The sequence below is a fragment of the Macaca mulatta genome, chromosome 16 (assembly GCF_049350105.2).
Source record: "Macaca mulatta isolate MMU2019108-1 chromosome 16, T2T-MMU8v2.0, whole genome shotgun sequence".
Taxonomy (NCBI): Eukaryota; Metazoa; Chordata; class Mammalia; order Primates; family Cercopithecidae; genus Macaca; species Macaca mulatta.
Window position 1 is genome coordinate 77,599,207 of NC_133421.1, and position 23,483 is coordinate 77,622,689.

General features: G+C 40.4%; 1 protein-coding gene across 19 annotated transcripts in view; it reads left to right on the plus strand.

Annotated features, from left to right (window-relative positions):
- BPTF (bromodomain PHD finger transcription factor) overlaps positions 1-23,483 on the plus strand; it is a 152,704-nt gene that overhangs the window by 9,220 nt on the left and 120,001 nt on the right. For all 19 annotated transcript variants that reach the window (XM_028836699.2, XM_028836703.2, XM_028836708.2 and 16 more), the window contains exon 2: positions 20,414-21,236. In XM_028836699.2, the coding sequence (XP_028692532.2) occupies positions 20,414-21,236 (823 nt within the window). The remainder of the gene's footprint in view (positions 1-20,413; positions 21,237-23,483) is intronic.

A 23,483-nucleotide genomic window follows, 5' to 3' on the forward strand; every position in this document is an offset into this window, starting at 1 on the left:
ATTGTTATTACGATCTGTCTGACTTTCTACTTGTTCTGTTGATTACTAAGAGAAGTGTTGAAGTCTACAGCTATTGTGAAGGATTTGTCTGTTTCTCCTTGAAGTTCTAGCAATCTTCAGGTATTTTGAGGCTCTGTATTCATGTATTTTGAGGCTCCTTCCTAAAGTCCATAAATCTTTAGGAAGGATCCCTTTATCCTCTTAATTATGTAACCCCTTTATCTATATCTTTATCTGTTAAGACATGGAACTGAAATGGGCTTTTGATGATCTGGCCCTTCATTACAACCTAGTTTGGGCAGGGACAGTCTCATTCAGTCTCTGTAGTGCCTGGTTCAATCTCTTGAATGCAGTAGGCAGCACAGGTAATTGTGGAGCTGAATGACGAGTCAAAGAAAGCCTGTGGATTCTTTTCCCCCTCTGTACTGTCCAGTATGGTAGCCACTAGCCATATGTAGAGAGTTAAATTAATTAAAACTAAGTAGGCCAGGCGTGGTGGCTGACACCTGTAGTCCCAATACTTTGGGAAGCTGAGGTGGGAAGATCACTTAAGGCAGCAGTTCAAGACCAGCCTGAGCAGCATGGTAAGACACTGTCTTTACGAAAGAATTAAAGTAGTTGGGCATAGGATGACATGCCTGTAGTCCTACCTAATTGGGAGGCTGAGGTGGGAGGATTGCTTGAGCCCAGGAGTTTGAGGCCCTAGTCAGCTATGGACCATGCCACCACAATCCAGCCTGGGTGACAGAGTGAGAACCCATCTCTTTAAAAAAAAATTTAAGTGAAATGAAAACTTCAGTTTCTCCAGTGGCACTAGCTATTATACGTTCATTTCAACTGCTCTGTAGCCACGTGTATTGCACCACACAGATGTAGAGCATTTGGGGCATTTCATATCATTGCAGAAAGTTCCCCAGGACTCATTGTAGGCAGTCTGCCTGTGTTAGACCAGTGAGAATTTACCTAACATCTCTTTTTCTCTAGCCTTTTACTTGCCCTAAATCCTGCACAACTTGGGTAGCCCCAGTGGTCTGGCTGAGTGAGGTTCTCCTTTGTGGAGACTCTGGGCCCCGCGTTATTTGTGTATGTGATGGTATTGCTTTTCTGCAACAAGATTCGGGGTCATGTGTGAGATGACTTTCCATTATTTGTTGTTCTTGTGGTAGGGTGAAGAGGCAGTTAACATGTGATTAGAAAATCTGCCGCAGTCCTGGTAAAGTTAAGCTAAAAGTTATATATATAGGCCAGAAGAGAAGGAAGGATTAGGATTCAGAGACTTTTGGTTGAGAAATTAAATGTGATAATTCAGAGAATTTCAGTGTTATAAAAGTGTAAAAGCTGATATACAAACTGAATTGTGAGATGTTAGTATGTCCTAGTGTGTCTGGGTTCTCCTGTATAAAATCTCTTTCTCAGGAGTCACTGGCCAAATTATTTATCTATGGAACCCCCTTGAGATTTGCTAAGAAAGTTATTCTTAGACTCCTCTCTACTCATGGATATGTTCTGTAATTCACACACTTGGGAAATGGCGTGGCCATGTGATTCATACCAAATGGCAATGGTCAGTAGATGCAGTTTATATATTTTACTAGAAATATGGCTTCCTGCTTGATTTCAGTATGTTCATAGTGCCTCTTTTGAGGTCTGTGTATAGTATATAGTATATTCTATTTATGGAAGTTAAAAAAGTATTTCAGAAATGCATGTATTAATCTGTATGGAATTTCTCTTGTCCTTTTGCCTTTCTAATTCTTGCATAGATACTTGTCTCAAGAGATGGTCCAATATTTAATATAGTGAATGACAGCCCATCCTAAAACAATTCTTTCTAAAGGTTTATGAGGTACATGAGGACTGATAAAACTCCAAGGAGAAACAGACAAATCCTTAACAATATTGTAGACTTCAACACTCTTGTCACAGTAGTCAAGAGATCAAATAGAAAGAAAGTACACTTTTCCCTGTTTTTGTAGACATTAAAATTATTTCACACACTTCTTAAAGTCTTATTCAGTAAGTTACTCATTTCTCCACCTTATGACTGCTGTGCTTTCAAAGTGCTGTGCAAAGAATAAAAAGTTTTAAAGTGGTTTTACTGTAATTTCAGATACATATTTGAACTTTTGAGTCTGAATTATCCAGGTGAAATGCATTGGATTTCTGATCCTCTGTAAACTTGGAAGATTACCTGCTTCCAGGTATATTGGTTTTCCTTAATTGCCTTAATAGCGTGAGTTATGAATCTTCTCTGTCTCAGAAGAAACCTAACAGTGGAGATTGTTTATGGCAAGGGTCACACATTTACCTGCTCAGGTTAGGACCCTCTGTAAGGTAAAGACATGAAGCGCCCCCCTCTTTATTAATACATAACTGCATTTGCTGATAATATTGATTTGCCTTAAAAAACTAGACCTATTGAGAATTCAGGCTGTTTTTGCTTTTTCAGACAGTGCTGTCCTAAATGTGCTAGAGATGTACATTTAGCCACTTAAACTGGTGTTTCTGTAGGGTCGATTCCTAGGAGTGGGATTGGATTTTTATGTTATAGTGTGTGCCATTTAAAAGACTGAACCAGATTATACTCTCAACATCTGTTTTTAAGCCTTCCCTAGTCTGTGCTTATGTGGTATTTTTTTTTTTGAGATGGAGTCTCCCTCTGTCGCCCAGGCTGGAGTGCAGTGGCATGATCTTGGCTCACTGCAACCTCCACCTCCCTGGTTGAAGCAGTTCCCCTGCCTCAGCCCCCTGAGTAACTGTGATTAAAGGCGCACATCACCACGCCTGGCTCATTTTTTTTGCATTTTTAGTAGAGATGGGGTTTCACCATGTTGGCCAGACTGGTCTGAAACTCCTGACCTCAGGTAGTCTGCCCACCTTGTCCTCCCAAATTGCTTGGGATTACAGGCGTGAGCCACCGTGCCTGGCCTGTGTGGTTTTAAATTAACTTTTTCTAGAATCTACTGAGGTTTGCTCAGACCTTTAGCAAATGTTCTTGGATACTGACTAGGCCCAAAGTCCTCTTCTCATCAATTTATTGGCAAATACACTCATTTGCGATGTGATATGAGAGCCTGAGGTTTGCCTCCCAAACGGCAGGATGTCTGTTTTGAGAGTTTCCTGGCCAAGTGGTGGAAAGTACCGTAGAAATGGAGTTCTTCATTGCTTCTTACTTGAGTTTGGACCATAGAGAAACCATTCTTCTGTGGACCTCAGTTTACTCACCTGTACAGCATAGGATAGACTCGATGATCTAATGGGCAAGGGATTGGCATACTTGTTCTTAGGTTACCAATTAGTAAATATTTCAGGTTTTGCAGGCCTCCTGGCTCTGTCATAGCTGCTCATCTGTGCCCTTGTAGCATGAAAGCAGCCATAGACAATAAGTAAACAAATGAGCATGGCTGTGATCTAATAAAACTTTATTTACAAAAACGGGCTGTGGCTGGCCATAGTTTGTTCACCCCATTTTTGAGCTCTTGACATTCATTAGTCTGTGATTTGGGTAATTAGTTTAGGAAAAAAGCTTTGACTTTTATAGATAATGCTTCTGAAAATTTGGTAAAACCTTTAAATTTTATTTTTGCTTTTCCCCTTTATCAGGAAAGTAATGTAGACAATTTAGAAAACTCAGAACATTAATATTTTGGTTCCTCTCATTAGGTAACCATCTTTGTGTGAACATGTGTACGTACATACTTTTATTTATTTATTTATTTGAGCTGGAGTATCGCTCTGTCACCCAGGCTGGAGTGCAGTGGCGCAATCTTGGCTCACTGCAACCTCCACCTCTTAGGTTCAAGTGATTCTCTTGCCGCAGCCTTCTGAGTAGCTGGGACTACAGGTGCTCGCTGCCACACCTGGCTAATTTTTTGTATTTTTTTTAGTAGAGGTGCGGTTTCACCAGCCCAGGCTGGTGTCGAACTCCTGAGCTCAGGCAGTCCTCCCGCCTTGGCTTCCCAAAGTGTTGGGATTACAGGCGTGAGCCACTGCACCCAGCACATGTGTGCATATATACTTTTTACAAAATTGGATGAAGTACAATTCATTTGCTAAATATTTTCACTTATGCCATGAAATCTTATTTTATCTTTGTCTATAAAAATACCTGCTCTCCTGGGGCTTCTAGTTGAAAACTAATGAATTTTAAAAATTAATTTTGTAGTTGTTTCTTGTAGCTTTTGCTTTGATTGGAATAATTTTATTCTAGGAATAAAGTTGTATCATCTGCGAAAATGAATCATATGTACACCTCTGATTTTCTTATATTTATGTCTCCTTTTTCTCTTCAAATTACATTGCCCTCTACCATTGATGGGAACCTGGGTGATAAAAAAAAAAAGAAAAAGAAGCAAATTGCATTGCGTAGCATCTCCAAAACAATGTTAAATGTTAGTTATAACGATAGTCATCTTAGTATGCTTTCCGAATTTAATGGAACTGATGTGACTATTTCATGGTTAACTGTTGGTTTGAGACCTTCAATATGTTGAGTATATTCACCTATTTCTCTTTTTTCCCTGTTTAAGTTAGAAAAAAATATCAGATACGGCTATTGTATTTTGTCAAATGTCATCTTAGCATCTTTTAAGATGATCATATAGTTTTTCTCCTGCATGCTACATATTAATTGCAGTGGTGTATATTCATAGAATTATATTAGATTTTATAATATTGATCCACCCTTGCATTCCTGCGGTGAACCTCTCTTGATCATATTTTTTTCATGTACTGTTTGACTTTTAAAAAGGTATTTTAATTTTTAAATAGTTTATACATGTACAGTGCCTAATGTATTTGTGATTCATCCATGTTGGTGTGTGTATCAGCAGTTTCTTTATTGCTGAGTAGCAATAAAGATAAACCTTTATTGCTGGGTTTTCACCGTGTTACCTAGGCTGGTCTTGAACTCCTGAGCTCAAGCAACCCGCCTGTCTCGGCCTCCCAAAGCGCTGGAACTACAGGCATGAGCCACCATGGCCCGGCCAATTCTTATTATTGAGTAGTAAGAGTTCTTTTTTTTTTTTTTTTTTTTTTTTTTTTTTTTTTTTGAGACGGAGTCTCACGCTGTTGCCCAGGCTGGAGTGCAGTGGCGCGATCTCGGCTCACTGCAAGCTCCGCCTCCTGGGTTCACGCCATTCTCCTGCCTCAGCCTCCTGAGTAGCTGGGACTACAGGCGCCCGCCACCGCGCCCGGCTAATTTTTTGTATTTTTAGTAGAGACGGGGTTTCACTGTGGTCTCGATCTCCTGACCTTGTGATCCGCCCGCCTCGGCCTCCCAAAGTTCTGGGATTACAGGCTTGAGCCACCGCGCCCGGCCTGAGTAGTAAGAGTTCTTTATATATTTCAGATATAAGTGCTTTGTTAGGCTGTGTGATGTACATATATTTTCTCCCCATCTGTGCCTTGTGTTTCATTCTCTTAACAGTGTCTTTTTCCCAGAGTATAAGTTTTAAATTTTGATGAAGTCTAATTTATCTAATTTATCACTTTTTTTCTTTTACATATTTGGAGTTCATCTAACAACTTTGCCTAACCCAGAGCTTGCCAGACTTTTTGTGTAAAAGGTCAGATAGTAAGGCTAGGTGCGGTGGCTCATGCCAGCACTTCGGGAGGCTGAGGCTGGAGGATCACCTGCAGTCGGGAGTTCGAGACTAGCCTGACCAACATGGTGAAACCCTGTCTCTACTAAAAATACAAAAAAATTAGCTGGTCGTGGTGGCACATGCCTGTAATCCCAGCTACTCGGGTGGCTGAGGCAGGAGAATGACTTGAACCCAGGAGGCAGAGGTTGCGGTGAGTCGAGATTGCGCCATTGCACTCCAGCCTGAGCAACAAGAGCGAAAATCCATCTTAAAAAACAATAATAATAAAAATAAATAAATACATACCACTATTTAATACTAATATAAAATTAGTATTTTATATTAGTAATATAATACTTTTTTTGACTAGTGATGGAATGACATATCTTTTTCTACCTTTTTGCTTTTAATCTATATATCATGATATTCATCTATTTTTTAATTTGTAAAAATAAAGATGGGATTTTGCCATGTTGCCCGGGCTGGTCTTGAATTCCTGGGCTCAAGCAATCCACCCACCTCAGCCTCCCAAAATGCTGAGATTACAGGCGTGAGACACCATACCTGGCTGTATCATTATATTTTCAGATGGTTTCTTGTTTGTTTTTCTTTTAAATTTAATCTGACAGCCTCTTTTAATTAATAAGTTTTGGACCATTTATGTTTAATATGATTGATAACTATTGGATTTAGGTTTCCTATTTTATTATTTGTTTTCTGATTATCTGTTTTTTTTGGGGGGTTTCTTCTCTTTCTTTTCTCTGCCTACTTTTGGATTAATTGAATTTTGTTTTTTTTTTTGAGATGGAGTCTCGCTCTGCTGCCCAGGCTGGAGTGCAGTGGCGCGATCTCGGCTCACTGCAAGCTCTGCCTCCTGGGTTCATGCCATTCTCCTGTCCCACCCTCCCGAGTAGCTGGGACTACAGGTGCCCACCACCAAGCCCGGCTAATTTTTTGTATTTTTTAGTACAGACGGGGTTTCACCATGTTAGCCAGGATGATCTCGATCTCCTGACCTTGTGATCCACGCACTTTGGCCTCTCGGAGTCCTGGGATTACAGGCGTGAGCCACTGCGCCAGGCCTAATTGAATATTTTTTAGTGTTATGTTTTATTAATTGGCTTTTGATTATATCTGTACTGTGTTTTTGCTGTAGGAATTACAAAATATGTACCTAAACTATCTACTTAGAGTTAGCATTTTACCTCTAAATAAGATGTAAAATAAAACATAAAAGTATTGCAACCATATAGGTTTCTTTATTCTAGCACCCCCATGTTATAATTGTACATATGTGTTTATGTATGTGTATGTATATATCTTTATACACTTTCAATGTGTGTAGATATATATAGATATGTATCTATATACACTTTCAGTGTATGTTATATCTATGTGCATACATTGTATATATACATAGACATTTATCTACATACATTGAAATATATATATCTACATACAGATACAATGCATGCATGTTACCTTTGGCCACTACATCCTTCTTAAATTTCCTGTTGCCACTCATGACTCAATTTCCTTGACCGGTTATTCCTCCTTCAAACATCCCTCTTACGTGTGATAGTCCTCAGCATTTAGTTTCCCCAACTTTCCCCTAATTATCAGTTGACTCAGTTACCACCAAAATATCAATGACTTCTAGATCAATTTTTCTTCTCAGACCTCTCTTCGAAACTCCAGTTATGTATTTCCAACTTCCTGTGCTGTCCCAGATAAACTCCACATTGTAGGAAATGGAAAGGAGTTATAAAAGTTTAGGTTCAAAGCAAAATTTAAAAACTCATAAATGAGACAAAGATTTTGTGATGATAAAGGCTATGGTCCACAATGAAGATATAAAAGTAATGAACCTTTCTATAAAACATATATGTGATAGAGTCAGTCCCCAACTTTCAGCCTTTCAGCGATTCAAGTAACTGCAGAACATCTTTAAAGTACTGAGAGAAATGTCAATCCAGAATTCTATATCCAGCATAAATACCCTTCAACAATTAAGGCCAAAAAAAAAAAAAAAAAGAAATTTCGGATGAAGAAAATCTAAGACAATGTGTTGTCAAAAGTTCTGCTCTAAAATAAATGTAAAAGAAGGTCTTTAGGCCAAAGGAAAATTATACCAGAGAGAATACTAGAACTTCAGAGATAAAGAGCACAGAAATGGTACCTGGGAAAATTGAAAAACACAAATAGTTTCTCCTCTTAAGCTCTTTAAAATATGTATAGTGGTTGAAAGCGAAAGTTAGAACACTGGTGAGACTTTCAATGTATGTAGATATATATGTAGATACATATATCTGTATACATGTAGATGTATATAGATATAAAGGTATATATCTACATACATGTAAATATATAGATATATTTTTACATATATACATATCTAGATATGTAGATACATACAGGTATGTAGACATAGATACATGTAGATATATATCTACATGAGATTGAGTCTAGCTTTATTGCTCAGGCTGGAGTGCAGTGGTGTGATGTTGGCTAATTTTTGTATTTTTAGTGGATATGGGGTTTTACCATGTTGGTCTCACTGGTCTGGAGCTCCTAACCTCAAGTGATCTGCCCTCCTAAATCTTTCAAAGTGCTGGGATTACAGGCATGAGCCACTGTGCCCGGCCTTACGTGAGACTTTGAATGTATGTAGATACATATTTAGATATATATATATGTATACATATCTGTATATATCTAGATATATATACAGAAAAGCTGAAAGAATAGTACAACAATCACCTAGTATATCGTCTCGAGGGATTTGCCAGTTTTCCATATTTTGCCATGTGTGTGTTCTCTCACTCATACTGTATTTTAAAATATTATTTTTGCTGAGAGTAAATTGCAGTGTTACACTTCACCTCAAAATAATTTGATGTACTCAAAGACATTTCATTTAACACTGATATATTCCATTTCAAATTTCCCCAATTGCCTTTTATTGATGTTTTTTCCCTCATCTAGGATTCAGTTGAGGATTATGTATTTCATTTAGTTAATGTCTCTTTAACACTTTTACCCTAGAGCAGTTCTATCACCTTTGGGGTGAGGGTGGTCTTTTGTGATAATTAAAATTTTAAATTGTCCAGAGCAGTTGTCTTTTTTTTTTTTTTTTTTTTTTTGACACGGAGTTTGCTCTTGTTGCCCAGACTGGAGTGCAATGGCACAATCTTTGGCTCACCGCAACCTCCGCCTCCTGGGTTCAAGTGATTGTTCTGCCTCAGCCTCCCAAGTAGCTGGGATTACAGGCATGTGCCGCCATGCCTGGCTAATTTTGTATTTTTGGTAGAGATGGGGTTTCTCCATGTTGGTTAGGCTGGTCTCGAACTCCCAACCTCAGGTGATCCGCCCACCTCGGCCTCCCAAATTGCTGGGATTGCAGGTGTGAGCCACCACGCCCGCCCCCCCCCTCGCCATCTCCCCCCCCCTCGCCATCTCCCGCCCTTTTTTTTTTTTTTTTTTTTTTTAAGATGGGGTCTCACTTTGTCCAGGCTGGAGTGCAGTGGCATGATCTTGGCTCACTGCAACCTCCGCCTCCCAGGTCCAAGTGATTCTTGTGCCTCAACCTCCTGAGTAGCTGGGACTACAGGCTTGCACCACCATGCCTGGCTAATTTTTTTTTTTTTTTTTAACCTTGTATTTTCAGTAGAGACAGAGTTTCACCTTGTTGCTCAGGCTGGGCTCAAACTCCTGAGCACAGGCAATCCGCCCGTCTCGGCCTCCCAAAGTACTAGGATTGCAGGCATGAACCACTGTGTCCAGTCTGTTGTCTTACAGAATAAATCCACCATTTGAATTTATCTGATTGTTTTTTACATGATTGATTGATTTTTACATGATTGATTGATTGATTTTATCTGATTGATTTTTACATAAATCCACCATTTGGATTTATCTGATTGTTTTTTACATGCATAGATTGAGTTTAGATACTTGTGGTAGGAATGCTGTATAAGTGCGCATCTCCTTCTCAGCACATCTCATGAGGAGGTACACCATCAATTTGTTCCATTATTGTTAAGTTTGAACACTTGGTAAAAGTGACGTGCTATAATTAATCCCTGTAAGGTACCTTTCACCTTTGAAGGTAGTAGTTATCTGTGAGGTGATTCTTTGAGAATATCCTGTTGCCCAACAACCTTTCACCCAATGGTTTTAGGATCTATTGATGGTTCTTGCCTGAATGAATTACACCGGTGATTGCAAATGGTGACTTTTCTATTTCTGTCATTTATTCGTTCATTATCTGGCATTTGATGACATCTCCCTTTCTTCCTCCCTCCATTTGGAGTCTTACTGAAGAGTGGGCTTGAGTTCTTTTTTTATTCATTGTGTAAAACAAGGGGCCAGGCATGGTGATTCATGCTTGTAATCCCAGCACTTTGGGAGGCCCGAGGTGGGAGGATTGTGTGAGCCCAGGAGTTCAAGACCAGCCTGGGCAATATAGGGAGACCCCATCTCTACAGAAAATGTAAAAATCTGGTGGGCATGGTGGTGCACGTCTTTTGTCCCAGCTACTCAGGAGGCTGAGGTGGGAGGATCTCTTGAGCCCAGGAGGTCGAGACTGCAGTGAGCAGTGATAGCACCACTGCACTCTAGCCTGGGTGACAGCAAGACTCTGTCTCAAAAAATATATATATATATATATTTTATATATATGTATAATTGTATGTCTATATAAATGTATACATTAAAGAAGAAAAATAAGGGATCTTTATGTCATAGTTTTTGAGCCACATTTTAGGAATGTTTACCAAACTGTCCTAGAGTCATACTTATTTGGGGAAAAGACTAAAGAGGTATATGAAAGACATTTTTATCTTTCAAAGGTTAGAAGACATTAAATGAGTTCTTAAACTTTTTTGAAGGCAAAATTTTTCTTTGTCCTGTTTTTCTATTGAAGCAAAATTTTATCTTGAATATGTGGGAAGTAACATTCACTAGTGGTTGGTGAATCATTGTATTTAGTGGCAATCTTCGGTAAATCTTTCAAATATAAAAAGTTCTTCCATTAAATTAATTATACAATAGTTCAAACATTCAGAAAATTTTAAAAATATAGGCTGGGTGTGGTGGCTCACACCTGTAATCCCATCTTTTTGGGAGGCTGAGGTAGGAGGATCATTTGAGCCCAGCAGTTTGACAGCAAGCTGGACAACATAGAGGATACTGAACGTATCTTAGCTTTGTGTTGATAACCCAATGGGTTATTTGAACTTCAGTTATTGTGTGGTAGTCCCTAGATGTATCTCTAGACCAAGGCTGTCCAACAGAACTTTTTGTGATGATGGAAATATTCTATATGTGTACTGTCCTGTATGGTAGCCACGAGAAATATGTGGCTATTAAGTAAGCACTTTAAATTTTTGTTCAGGTCTCATACTTTATAACATTGTCACTTCACTGATTTGTCTCCTTTATCTGTCATTTCTCCCACCTGCACAATAGGCATTTGTTATTTCTCAAATTCCCTTTCACTGAGAGGTCAAGTCAGGTGGTTTTTAACAATATGGGAGGAAGTCTGATATGGTAGTAAAGACCATAGCTTAGGATTTGTGTGGGTTTGTTTGGAGACAGAGTCTCTGTCGCCTAGCGTGGAGTGCAGTGGTACAGTCTTGGCTCACTGCAACCTCTGCCCTTTGGGTTCAAGCAGTTCTAGTGCCTCAGCTTCTGGAGTAGCTGGGTGCGCACGTCACCACACCCAGCTAATTTTTGTTTTTTTAGTAGAGACAGAGTTTTGCCGTGTTGCCCAGGCTGGTCCCCAACTCTGGACCTCAAGTGATCCACCCACCTTGGCCTCCCAAAGTGCTGGAATTACAGGCATGAGCCACCAAGTCCAGCTGGACTTGTGGGTTTGTTGTTGTTTTTTGTTTTATTTGGGACCTGTGTTTTAGTTGTAACTCTTAGTGGTACTGGCTGTGACCTTGGACAAGTCATTTAGCCTCTCTATAAACATCTTTGAAAGGAGGTAATAATGGTATCTATTTTATGGAGTTGATCTGAGGATAAAAATGAAATAATGCACTTTAAAGTGCTTACTTAGTACAGTGGCAAGTAGAAAGCTCTCTATAGGCCAGGCGTGCTAGCTCACGCCTGTAATCCCAGCATTTTAGGAGGCCGAGGCTGGTGGATCACCTGAGTTCAGGAGTTCGAGACCAGCCTGGCCAACATGTTGAAACCCCATCTCTACTAAAAATATAAAAATTATTTGGGCATGGTGGTGGGCACTTTCAATCCCAGCTACTTGAGAATGAGGCAGGAGAATGGCTTGAATCTGGGTGGCGGAGCTTGCAGTGAGCCTTGATTGCGCCACTGCAATCCAGCCTGGGTGACAGAGTGAGACTCCATCTCTTAAAAAAAAAAAAAAAAAAAAGACAGCACTCTACAAAAGCTGGCTGCTGGTTGTTATATTATTACTGACACAGAAGATAGGGATTGGGAGCAAATGGAATGTACTCGAAGAGCATAGCCTTGTTCAGTAATGTTAATACTAGATTGGGACACTATTCCACATCAAAAGGTGAATCCTTGTTACATTTGACAAGTTTCATAATTTTTAAAAGATTTCAGTGCATCACAGATTATTTCTTCTTAATATGCCATTCATGGTTTATATATATGTAACAGTAGAATAAATAGATTTTATTAGTTCTGGAGTATTAACTTCTGCTGGAAATGAACTTCCTCCTTCCCTATACCAGTGCTGAGTGAGGCCTCTTTCTCTCAGATACCAATTAGAAATAAAGGGACAATGACATTTTTTTCCTTCTAGAAACACACATTATATAGAGAGTTGTCTTTTGAGGTCTAGAAGTCTGAAAACACTGTAATTTTTTTTTTTAAATTAATACAATAAATGTAGGGTTCAGCTCTAAAAAATCGACAGTGGTTTCTGGGATTTAATATTGGCATGACTACCCCTGCATCTCTGCGCTCTGCAGGTAGTTTTGTTTATGGGTGTCATTGGTTGAGCAAATATTTTTTTAGTTGCTACAATAACTAAAACATGATCTGTGCTCTAAAGGAGTCAACAAATGAGTCGGGGAGGGGGCATGAGTAATTGCCTGTAATATAACGGTGCTCACGCTGTCATGGAGGACCATACAAAGTGTAAGAAGCACAGCGCCTGGAGGCACAGCAAAGGGTAGTAGAGGTGCCTGGGCTTGAAAACTGTCTAGGATTTCTCAGAATTTCAGCAAAGTAAGGCAAATTCTGTCTATATAGGCAAACTTTTTTTTATTAAAAGTATGAGAAATTAATTAAATAACAGGTTATGACTACAGTGCATATTTAAAAACCAAGGAATGATGAGTGCTGTTGATTAGTTCATCCAAACAGTTCAGAGAAGAGAATATCCATGTAGATCCCTCTGGTATTACAGAATACAAAGCAGCAGAAAATTTTGCCTCAGTAAATGCCAGGTCATTCTAATTGGAATACCTATACATTATAACATAATTCCTCCATTGAGGTAATAACCGCCAGGTGGTCCAGAGTCTGCCATTCAGTCAGGAAATTCACTCCCTTAAGCTAGACTGTGCTGGAAATTCATTGACAAATTTTGTTCTTTGGTTCTCCATTTTTCTTCAGAATTCATGCAGACCACTTGACGTCCTTAGCATTTTCTTTTGTCGGCATATATTAATGTCTTTGATTAAGCTTCAACTTCCCTTTGCATCAATCCTATTGTAATCATGCCTCCTGAGGCATCTTTTTGCTTCCCTTGCATGAATTTCCAAAGCCCTTTCTGCTTGGTAAGGGGAGTATCCATTTTCTTTAAAGTAGTGGTTTTCAAACTTGCCTGCACATCAGAATTATTTGGGGAGAAGGATAAAAATACAGATTACTGAGCTTCACCTGGGGTTCTGTGAATTTGGGTTGCATTTGAGATTACTTTTAACAATTTACCAGATGATTTTTGCCGCACTTCCATTTCAAGGCAGCTTTTCTTTTTTTTCTTTTTCTTTGAGACGAAGTCTTGCTCTGTTGCCCAGGCTGGAGTGCAATGGCACGATCTCGGCTCACCACAACCTCCGCCTCCTAGGTTCAAGCAATTCTCCTGTCTCAGCCTCCCGAGTAGGTGGGATAACAGGCATGCGCCACCACGCCTGGCTAATTTTTGTATTTTTAGTAGAGACGAGATTTCTCCATGTTGATCAGGCTGGTCTCGAACTCCTGATCTCAGGTGATCCACCCGCCTCGGCCTCCCAAAGTGCTGGGATTACAGGCGTGAGCCACCATGCCTGGCTCAAGGCAGCTTTTCAAACTTTAATGACCATATAAATTACCTGAAGATGGTGAGAAACTGCAGATCCTAATTTAGTAGGCCTGGGCTTGGGCCTGAGATTCTGAATTGCTCTCAAACATGATAATGCCAATCACTTGTTGAGTAGCAAGGTTTTTGTTTCTTTTTGTTTGTTTGTTTTTCCAGTATTTTCATGACATTCAATGAATAGTAAGGTTTGAAGGTAACTTCTGGAATTTCATCTAATGTGTATTAATTTTTACTCACCTGGATCTTAGGGGAAATAACCTATCAGGTTATAGGGAGGTGTTTCTCAGAGTATGGTTCGCCAGAACAGCACAACCTGGGAATTGTTAGAAATGCAAGTTCTCGACCAGGCGTGATGGCTCACACCTGTAATCCCAGCACTTTGGGAGGATAAGGTGGGTGGATCACTTGAGGTGAGGGGTTTGAGACCAGCCTGGCCAACATGGGGAAACCCCATCTCCATTAAAAATGCAAAAAAAAAATTAGCCGGCCATGATGGTGGGCACCTGTAATCCCAGCTACTTGGGAGGCTGAGGCAGGAGAATCACTTGAACCTGGGTGACAGAGGTTGCAGTGAGCCGAGATCGTGCCACTGCACTCCATCCTGGGCAACAGAGCAAGACTCCATCTCAGAAAAAAAAAAAAAAAAAAAAGAAATGCAAGTTCTCCGACTCTATTCTAGACCTATTGAATCAGTAACATATGCACTCTGAAGTTTGAGAACCATGGTGTTAAGGCTTCTCACTGTAGTCATGTATTTACTTACATAGAAATCAAAACACATTTCTAATGTCATCAGATAATGCAAGGATATAATTTTCTTGTGTAAGTGCATGGGCTAGCACTTTCTTTTTTTTTTTTTTGAGACGGAGTCTCACGCTGTTGCCCAGGCTGGAGTGCAGTGGCGCGATCTCGGCTCACTGCAAGCTCCGCCTCCCGGGTTCCCGCCATTCTCCTGCCTCAGCCTCCTGAGTAGCTGGGACTACAGGCGCCCGCCACCGCGCCCGGCTAATTTTTTGTATTTTTAGTAGAGACGGGGTTTCACTGTGGTCTCGATCTCCTGACCTTGTGATCTGCCCGCCTCGGCCTCCCAAAGTGCTGGGATTACAGGCTTGAGCCACCGCGCCCGGCCTTGCACTTTCAAAACTACTAATTCTTTCAATAAATGTTTATTTAATAGCTTATTATATGCTAGCCACTGAACATTGGCAAACAGCTTAAAAAATCCCTGCCCTTAAGGAGAGTCTATTCTAGTGGTGATGTTAACTATTAGTTGATACATGTATTTATCCATAAGTAGTATATAAAACTATTTTTCCATGGTTTTACATTTTAAAATTAAAAAACTTTTCTTTTGCTTCATGGTGTTTTTGTTTGTTGGTTTGTTTTTTGAGACAGAGTCTCGCTCTGTCGCCTAGGCTGGCGGTGGCACGATCTCGGCTCACTGCAACCTCCGTCTCCCAGGTTCAAACGATTCTTCTGCCTCAGTCTCCCGAGTAGCTGGGAGTACAGGTGTATGCCACCACACCCAGCTAATTTTTGTATTTTTGGTAGAGACGGGGTTTCACCATATTGGCCAGGCTAGTCCGGAATTCCTGACCTCATGATCTGCCCACCTTGGCCTCCCAGAGTGCTGGGATTACAGGCATGAGCCACTGTACCCTGCCCGGTGTTTTTATTTTTAAGATTGAACCATGTTGATATGCATAGCCCTAAATTACTTAAGATTGATCTGTAGAATTCTATCCAATGAATAAGCCACAATTCAACTGTTTTCCTGTTGATGGACATTTTGGTTGTTTTTAGCTTGGTTGATTGATTGTTTCTTTGCTTTTATAAACAATGTTAAATGCTCTGCGTTGTTCTATGTGGGAAATACACTAGGGGAGAAGAAAAGACACACACGCTACCTTTAAGGGTAGACAAGCTTTATCCCACGTAAATGGCAATGCGGATATAATAAGTAAATGATATAATAGGCAAATTGATACAGTGAGCAAATTGTAATGGAAAGGGAAGGGAAAAGCGATATATCTGTTTACACTCACCAGACTATGGAGGATTTGTCACTAGACTGCAGGCTGGGCTCCAGAGTCGGCCACTCATCTGTGCACAGACGAGGAGCATTCTCATGAAGCTTGGGCAGAGCCTGGGACCCTAGCTGTTTTTGTAACGAGTTGTTTGGCATGAGGTCCAGTCACAAGGGCCTTTTGGGATTGGGCTCAAGGAACACAAAAAGGTCAACTTGTTTTTGTGATTTTCTGGTGTTTTTTTGTTTGTTTTTTGTTTTTAACCACCGTATAGGAATAAATTGAAATAGAGATTTCTCCCCAACAGCGCTGGATGAATGCCTCAAGGGGCTCACACAGCCTGTTCCAACCCTTGGTGACCATTGTTTGTGTCCACGTTCAATTGAGTTCAAATTTAATATTTAACTTTTCCTTCACATGCATATGCATAAGGATAGTTTCTCTAGAGAAGTATTTTTCTGTGAGCTGCAAGCAGCATGTTTCAAAAGTAGAAAGAGAATAGAATAGAAAATATTGGTAGGAGAGAAATACTGTTATAAAGCATGTAGTGAGAATAGTGTTTTATAGAGCTTTTGTTTTCAGGGGTATGTGTACTGGATAAGATGTAAAATAATATTTCTTACTTGGTTGTGGGCAAACGGGTTTGCAGGCTGTTCAGTTATATGCAGAACCTTAAACTTGACTAATTACTGAATTGCTGTCTGAAGTTGTGAAGTTTACAGTCCCAGTGGTGGTATACTCCTGTTTCCATTGTTCTGCATCCTTCCCAATAGTTTGGTTAAACTGTTAAATTTTTGTCCATTGAGGAGTATGAGAACAGTTATTTCATTGTGGTTTTACTTTGCTTTTTCTTGCTAACTAGTGAGCTTGGGGTCCTTTTTTTTTTTTTTTTTTTAATGCAGGAAAATTAATGTAATTCACCTGGTAGATAGATACCTGATCAGTGTTGAAAATGATAATAAGTGTAATGCTCAGTGGTGTATTCTGAATACACTTCTGTGAATAAGTGAAATGACTTGACTTTCTTTTTTTTTTTTTTTTTTTGAGACGGAGTCTCGCTCTGCCGCCCAGGCTGGAGTGCAGTGGCCGGATCTCAGCTCACTGCAAGCTCCGCCTCCCGGGTTCACGCCATTCTCCTGCCTCAGCCTCCCGAGTAGCTGGGACTACAGGCACCCGCCACCTCGCCTGGCTAGTTTTTTGTATTTTTTAGTAGAGACGGGGTTTCACTGTGTTAGCCAGGATGGTCTCGATCTCCTGACCTCGTGATCCGCCCGTCTCGGCCTCCCAAAGTGCTGGGATTACAGGCTTGAGCCACCGTGCCCGGCCAACTTTCTTATACTAATGATTGACAGTTGAGGGGCTTAAATGGTTTAATTTAATGTGTTCTCTCTTTATACACTGTAGTCTGTGTTCAATTCTATAAACTTGAATCTTTGAATTTAGTATAATGACTTTGTATTTATATAAGAGTATCAGTAGTCAGTAGCAGCATCATTTTATTGATGTGAGTATTAAAAGTTTTATGTTTGTATAGATACCTGTCCAATTTTTTCTTTTAAAATTTTATGATGAAAATACATGCATGAATTATTTTTTAAAGTATAAAAAAGTAAAAAGAAATTAGTCTTCTTTTCCTGTCCCCCAACTCTCCCCAGAAGCAACTACTCTAAAAAGATTCTTATATGACCTCTTAGATATATATAGTTTATCACTATCCCCTTGCCCTCCTCTTTTTTTTTTTTTTTGAAGCGGAGTCTCGCTCTGTCGCCCAGGCTGGAGTGCAGTGGCCGGATCTCAGCTCACTGCAAGCTCCGCCTCCCGGGTTTACGCCATTCTCCTGCCTCAGCCTCCCGAGTAGCTGGGACTACAGGCGCCCGCCACCTCGCCCGGCTAGTTTTTTGTATTTTTTAGTAGAGACGGGGTTTCACTGTGTTAGCCAGGATGGTCTCGATCTCCTGACCTCGTGATCCGCCCGTCTCGGCCTCCCAAAGTGCTGGGATTACAGGCTTGAGCCACCGTGCCCGGCCAACTTTCTTATACTAATGATTGACAGTTGAGGGGCTTAAATGGTTTAATTTAATGTGTTCTCTCTTTATACACTGTAGTCTGTGTTCAATTCTATAAACTTGAATCTTTGAATTTAGTATAATGACTTTGTATTTATATAAGAGTATCAGTAGTCAGTAGCAGCATCATTTTATTGATGTGAGTATTAAAAGTTTTATGTTTGTATAGATACCTGTCCAATTTTTTCTTTTAAAATTTTATGATGAAAATACATGCATGAATTATTTTTTAAAGTATAAAAAAGTAAAAAGAAATTAGTCTTCTTTTCCTGTCCCCCAACTCTCCCCAGAAGCAACTACTCTAAAAAGATTCTTATATGACCTCTTAGATATATATAGTTTATCACTATCCCCTTGCCCTCCTCTTTTTTTTTTTTTTTGAAGCGGAGTCTCGCTCTGTCGCCCAGGCTGGAGTGCAGTGGCCGGATCTCAGCTCACTGCAAGCTCCGCCTCCCGGGTTTACGCCATTCTCCTGCCTCAGCCTCCCGAGTAGCTGGGACTACAGGCGCCCGCCACCTCGCCTGGCTAGTTTTTTGTGTTTTTTAGTAGAGACGGGTTTCACCGTGTTAGCCAGGATGGTCTCGATCTCCTGACCTCGTGATCCGCCCGTCTCAGCCTCCCAAAGTGCTGGGATTACAGGCTTGAGCCACCACGCCCGGCCTCCTTTTTATTTTTAGTTTCTTTATTCAAATGACATTCTATTCATTGTTGTGTAGCTGTTCATTCCTTCTGCTTAACACTGTATCTTAAAGATTGTTTCATATTAACACATAGGAATTTTACCACTACTGAATTTTATTCCATTGTGTGGATGCATCATAATTCTTTTAACTATTTATGTATATTTAGATTAAAAAGAAAACCCATGCAAAAGTTTCAGCTTTTTTTTTTTTGAGACGGAGTCTTGCTCTGTTTCTCAGGCTGGAGTGCAGTGGCGTGATCTCCGCTCACTACAAGCTCCTTCGCCTCCTGGGTTCACGCCATTCTCCTGCCTCAGCCTCCCGAGGAGCTGGGACTACAGGCGACCGCCACCACGCCCGGCTAATTTTTTTTGTATTTTTAGTAGAGACGGGGTTTCACCGTGTTCGCCAGGATGGTCTCGATTTCCTGACCTCGTGATCCGCCCGCCTCGGCCTCCCAAAGTGCTGGGATTACAGGCATGAGCCACTGCGCCCGGCCAAGTTTCAGCTTTTGTAAACTATATTGAATTAATTATTTTGTACTTAAATGAATGTGTGAGTATGTAGGATTAATTCCAGGAGGTGAAATTACAGGGTCTCAAAGGGATATACATTTAGATAGATTTTTGCCAAATTGCCTTCTAAAAATTCAACCAATTTATACTCTCCCAAAAATAGATCAGAATGGGCCGTGTGCGGTGGCTCACACCTGTAATCCTAGCACTTTGGGAGGCCGAGGTGGGTGGACCACCTGAGGTCAGGAGTTTGAGACCAGCCTAGCCAATGTGGTGAAACCCCATCTCTACTAAAAAATACAAAAATTAGCTGGGGGTGGTGGCGCCTGCCTGTGGTCCCAGCTACTCAGGAGGCTGAGACAGGAGAATCGCTTGAATCTGGGAGGCGGAGGTTGCAGTGAGCTGAGATTGTGCCACTGCACTCCAGCCTAGGTGACGGCTCTAGGTGATTAAGTGAGATACATAAGTTTGTTAAAAACAAAACTCTCAATTATGTATATTGATACATTTATACACTTACATATGTATATCTGGACATCACATCTCATAAATTGGGGAACAGGTATCTAAAAAGTTGTTTAACCGACTGGTAAGAAATGTAGTCTGTTGTCTGTTTCCTAGGTAAGCCACTTTTCTTTTCCCCCAGCATTGGAATTCTTCTCTCCTCCTCTGCACTTCTTTCCTTTCTGTCTTCACCTTGAGCCCATGCTTCACTGTGGAACTCTGCTTAGGAGGTACTTCTGGCAGAAAAAAAGAGGTCTACCCTGGGAACTTCCTGTCTGGTTGTTGACAGGCATTTCTGTATTACAGCTGACTTTGTGAGATCTGTTGCGCCTGCTTTGTGCTGTGTATCTTATGTGTAAATGTTTTTTCTCATTTATATTCTTGTCAAATCATTCATAAATGCAGTTATTTATTATTATTATTATTTCCTTAGAGATCCTTGTTCTGACACTGTTATGTTTTAATCGTGGTTACCTGTGAGCCAGTTAATCCCTCTAGGTAATTGAGAACTGATTATAATTTTTTTACTTCTGGTTTATAGTCTAATGGGAAAACTTTGAATTTAGATTTTCTGTAGACTTAAAAATTAGAGCTGAATCATTGCTTCTTCATATTATTTTAACTTGACAATTATTAAAGAAATGTGCTTATCTATTTTAGGGGGGTATATGTTCAAATAGGAAATTTGTAGAAATGATGTAATATATTGATTTGTAATGATGTCATTTCTTTATTTACAGGTAGGCGAAAACCAAGAGTACATCGGCCTCGTTCTCCGATATTGGAAGAAAAAGACATCCCGCCTCTTGAATTTCCCAAGTCCTCTGAGGATTTAATGGTGCCTAATGAGCATATAATGAATGTTATTGCCATTTACGAGGTACTGCGGAACTTTGGCACTGTTTTGAGATTATCTCCTTTTCGCTTTGAGGACTTTTGTGCAGCTCTGGTGAGCCAAGAGCAGTGCACACTCATGGCAGAGATGCACGTTGTGCTTTTGAAAGCAGTTCTGCGTGAAGAAGACACTTCCAATACTACCTTTGGACCTGCTGACCTGAAAGATAGCGTTAATTCCACGCTGTATTTCATAGATGGGATGACGTGGCCAGAGGTGCTGCGGGTGTACTGTGAGAGTGATAAGGAGTACCATCACGTTCTTCCTTACCAAGAGGCAGAGGACTACCCATATGGACCAGTAGAGAACAAGATCAAAGTTCTACAGTTTTTAGTCGATCAGTTTCTTACAACAAATATTGCTCGAGAGGAATTGATGTCTGAAGGGGTGATACAATATGATGACCATTGTAGGGTTTGTCACAAACTTGGGGATTTGCTTTGCTGTGAGACATGTTCAGCAGTATACCATTTGGAATGTGTGAAGCCACCTCTTGAGGAGGTGCCAGAGGACGAGTGGCAGTGTGAAGTCTGTGTAGCACACAAGGTGCCTGGTGTGACTGACTGTGTTGCTGAAATCCAAAAAAATAAACCATATATTCGACACGAACCTATTGGATATGACAGAAGTCGGAGGAAATACTGGTTCCTGAACCGAAGACTCATAATGTAAGTAAATCTGGTCTTAATTTTTTGTATGCATTTAAAATTAAACCAGTTTCCTTCATGATTGATATAGCAGACCTATGCTGTTGATGTGGTATAAACCTTTGTAACTTAATAGTTATACAGTTAAATAATTTCTTAATTGAAGGAATATGTGCATTAAAATAGCTTTTAAGAAGGTAAAGGAAACATATATGAAAGAAACAAAATTCCATTGTTTTTGATGCCTAGGATAAGAAATAGAATGTTTCTAGGTGGGCTGGGCACAGCAGCTCACACCTGTAATCCCAGCACTTTGGGAGGCCGAGGTGGGTGGATCACCTGAGGTTGGGAGTTTGAGACCAGTCTGGCCAACGTGGTGAAACCCCACCTCTACTGAAAATACAAAACTTAGCCAAGTGTGGTGGCACATACCTGTAATCCCAGCTACTCAGGAGGCAGAGACAGGAGAATTGCTTGAACCTCGGAGGCGGAGGCTGCAGCGAGCTGAGATCATGCCACTGCATTCTAGCCTGGGTGACAGAGACAGATTCTGTCTCAAAAAAAAAAAAAGAATGTTTCTAGGTGGAATACCACTGTGAGCCTGTTTTTGGCCTAGCTCAGGTCATCCATCCCTAACTTTGGTGTCAGGATTGTTTTACTTCTCTTTTTTGGTTTTACCGTATCTGTATGTAAAATGGAACAGCAAGAAAATACCTAGTTGTCTAAGGAAAGGTCAGCTCTGCCATTATTGGTTGGAATCCCCCAGGAGAAGATGATCCCAACAGACTCAGGGTCATAGTCTGGCCTCAGTGTTCCTGAGGGTTTTCGAGAAGCTCTTCTGAGAAGTCTGTGGACGAGGTCAGGAGACAGTCTCAGGATTTACCTCAGTCAGGGCATCAGGCAGGGTTGTAGTGTGGACTGAGTATCTGACATCTTGTGGCTATATGGTCAGAGAGATGGGCTACTTTGTATCTTCAGCTTCTGAAGTCTTCAGAGCCCTCTTCCAGTTCTTAGAATTAGGTCAAATGAAAAATTCTGGTAGGATGACATGAATGTCAGAGCAGGGCATGGAAAGGAGAGTAGAAACTTTATCAGTGTGCTGTCGAGAAATCTGAATCCACACTGATTCTTCATTCTTTGTGGCTGGAAGCTTATAGAATCTTCACTGTCTATGGGGTTCCGCAGTTTTACAGTGACACGCCCTTGTGTGGGCCGCTCTCATCCACGACGTAATTTTGGTGGACATTTTCAATCTGGCAATTGTGTTCTTTGATTCTGAGAACTTCTCTTGACAACTTCCTCTTTTCCCTCTTGTATTTATCTTGAGCTGTGATTTTATTGAATGTTGGACTTCCTGTTTTGGTCTTCTGACTTTCTTATCATTCTCTCCAGTTTTCCTCTTTGTCTTTTTCTCTTTGGGGTATGTGTATGTGTTCAGTTTCTTAAGATTTCCTTATCTTGGTCGTCTAACCCTACTATCCAGTTTTTCCTTTCTGCTACCATATTTTTATTATCTAAGAGCTCTTTTGTTTTTAGAATCTTCCTTTAAAAAAAATAGTAAAATCCTCTTTCTGTGTCTTGGATATAATATTTTCTCTTAACTTTCTGAGGCCATTAATGACAGATTTTTTTCTCTCCTCTGTGCGTGGTCTGTTTCTTCTAAGTTGGTTCTTCCTATTCTTTGTTTTGGTTTTTCTATTTCATATTCAGATGTTTATTAATTCTTAATTTTCTGCTCCTCATTATCATTGTGGTACTATGTAGCCAGTTGGAAGCTCTGAGCCAGTGAATGGGCCTTATCAAATTGACTTAACCATTGGATGATTTTCACTGTCTCTTTTATTGGGGGAAATCCCTCTTGTCAGTATCTTGAGGTCTGTCCTCGAGAGTAAGCTCTAGAGGAGCGATGGCATGGAAAGGCCTTTTCCTGTTTCCTGCTTGAAGCGTGAAGGTCTTGCTAATGGTATTCTGGTGGCTGAGTGGTGGACGAAAGCTTCATTTATTGTGCACACAGCATTTACTATGTGTATTGTCACTTAAATCCTCAGTTTTCTGTACAATACCTTTGTTCACAACTGAGCGTGGTTTCTCCCAGTCCAGGGAACCTCAATTTAACTCCTCCAGAGACTAGACCTTTGATAGCTTGAAGGGGAGAGAGATGGTTTAGAAATCTACTCCAGCCAGTTCCCTATTCTAGAGACACCTACTCCTCCTCGTTATCATTGCTTTTTGAGGATTGTGTTCTCAACCTCACCTTCCTTTTTAGTT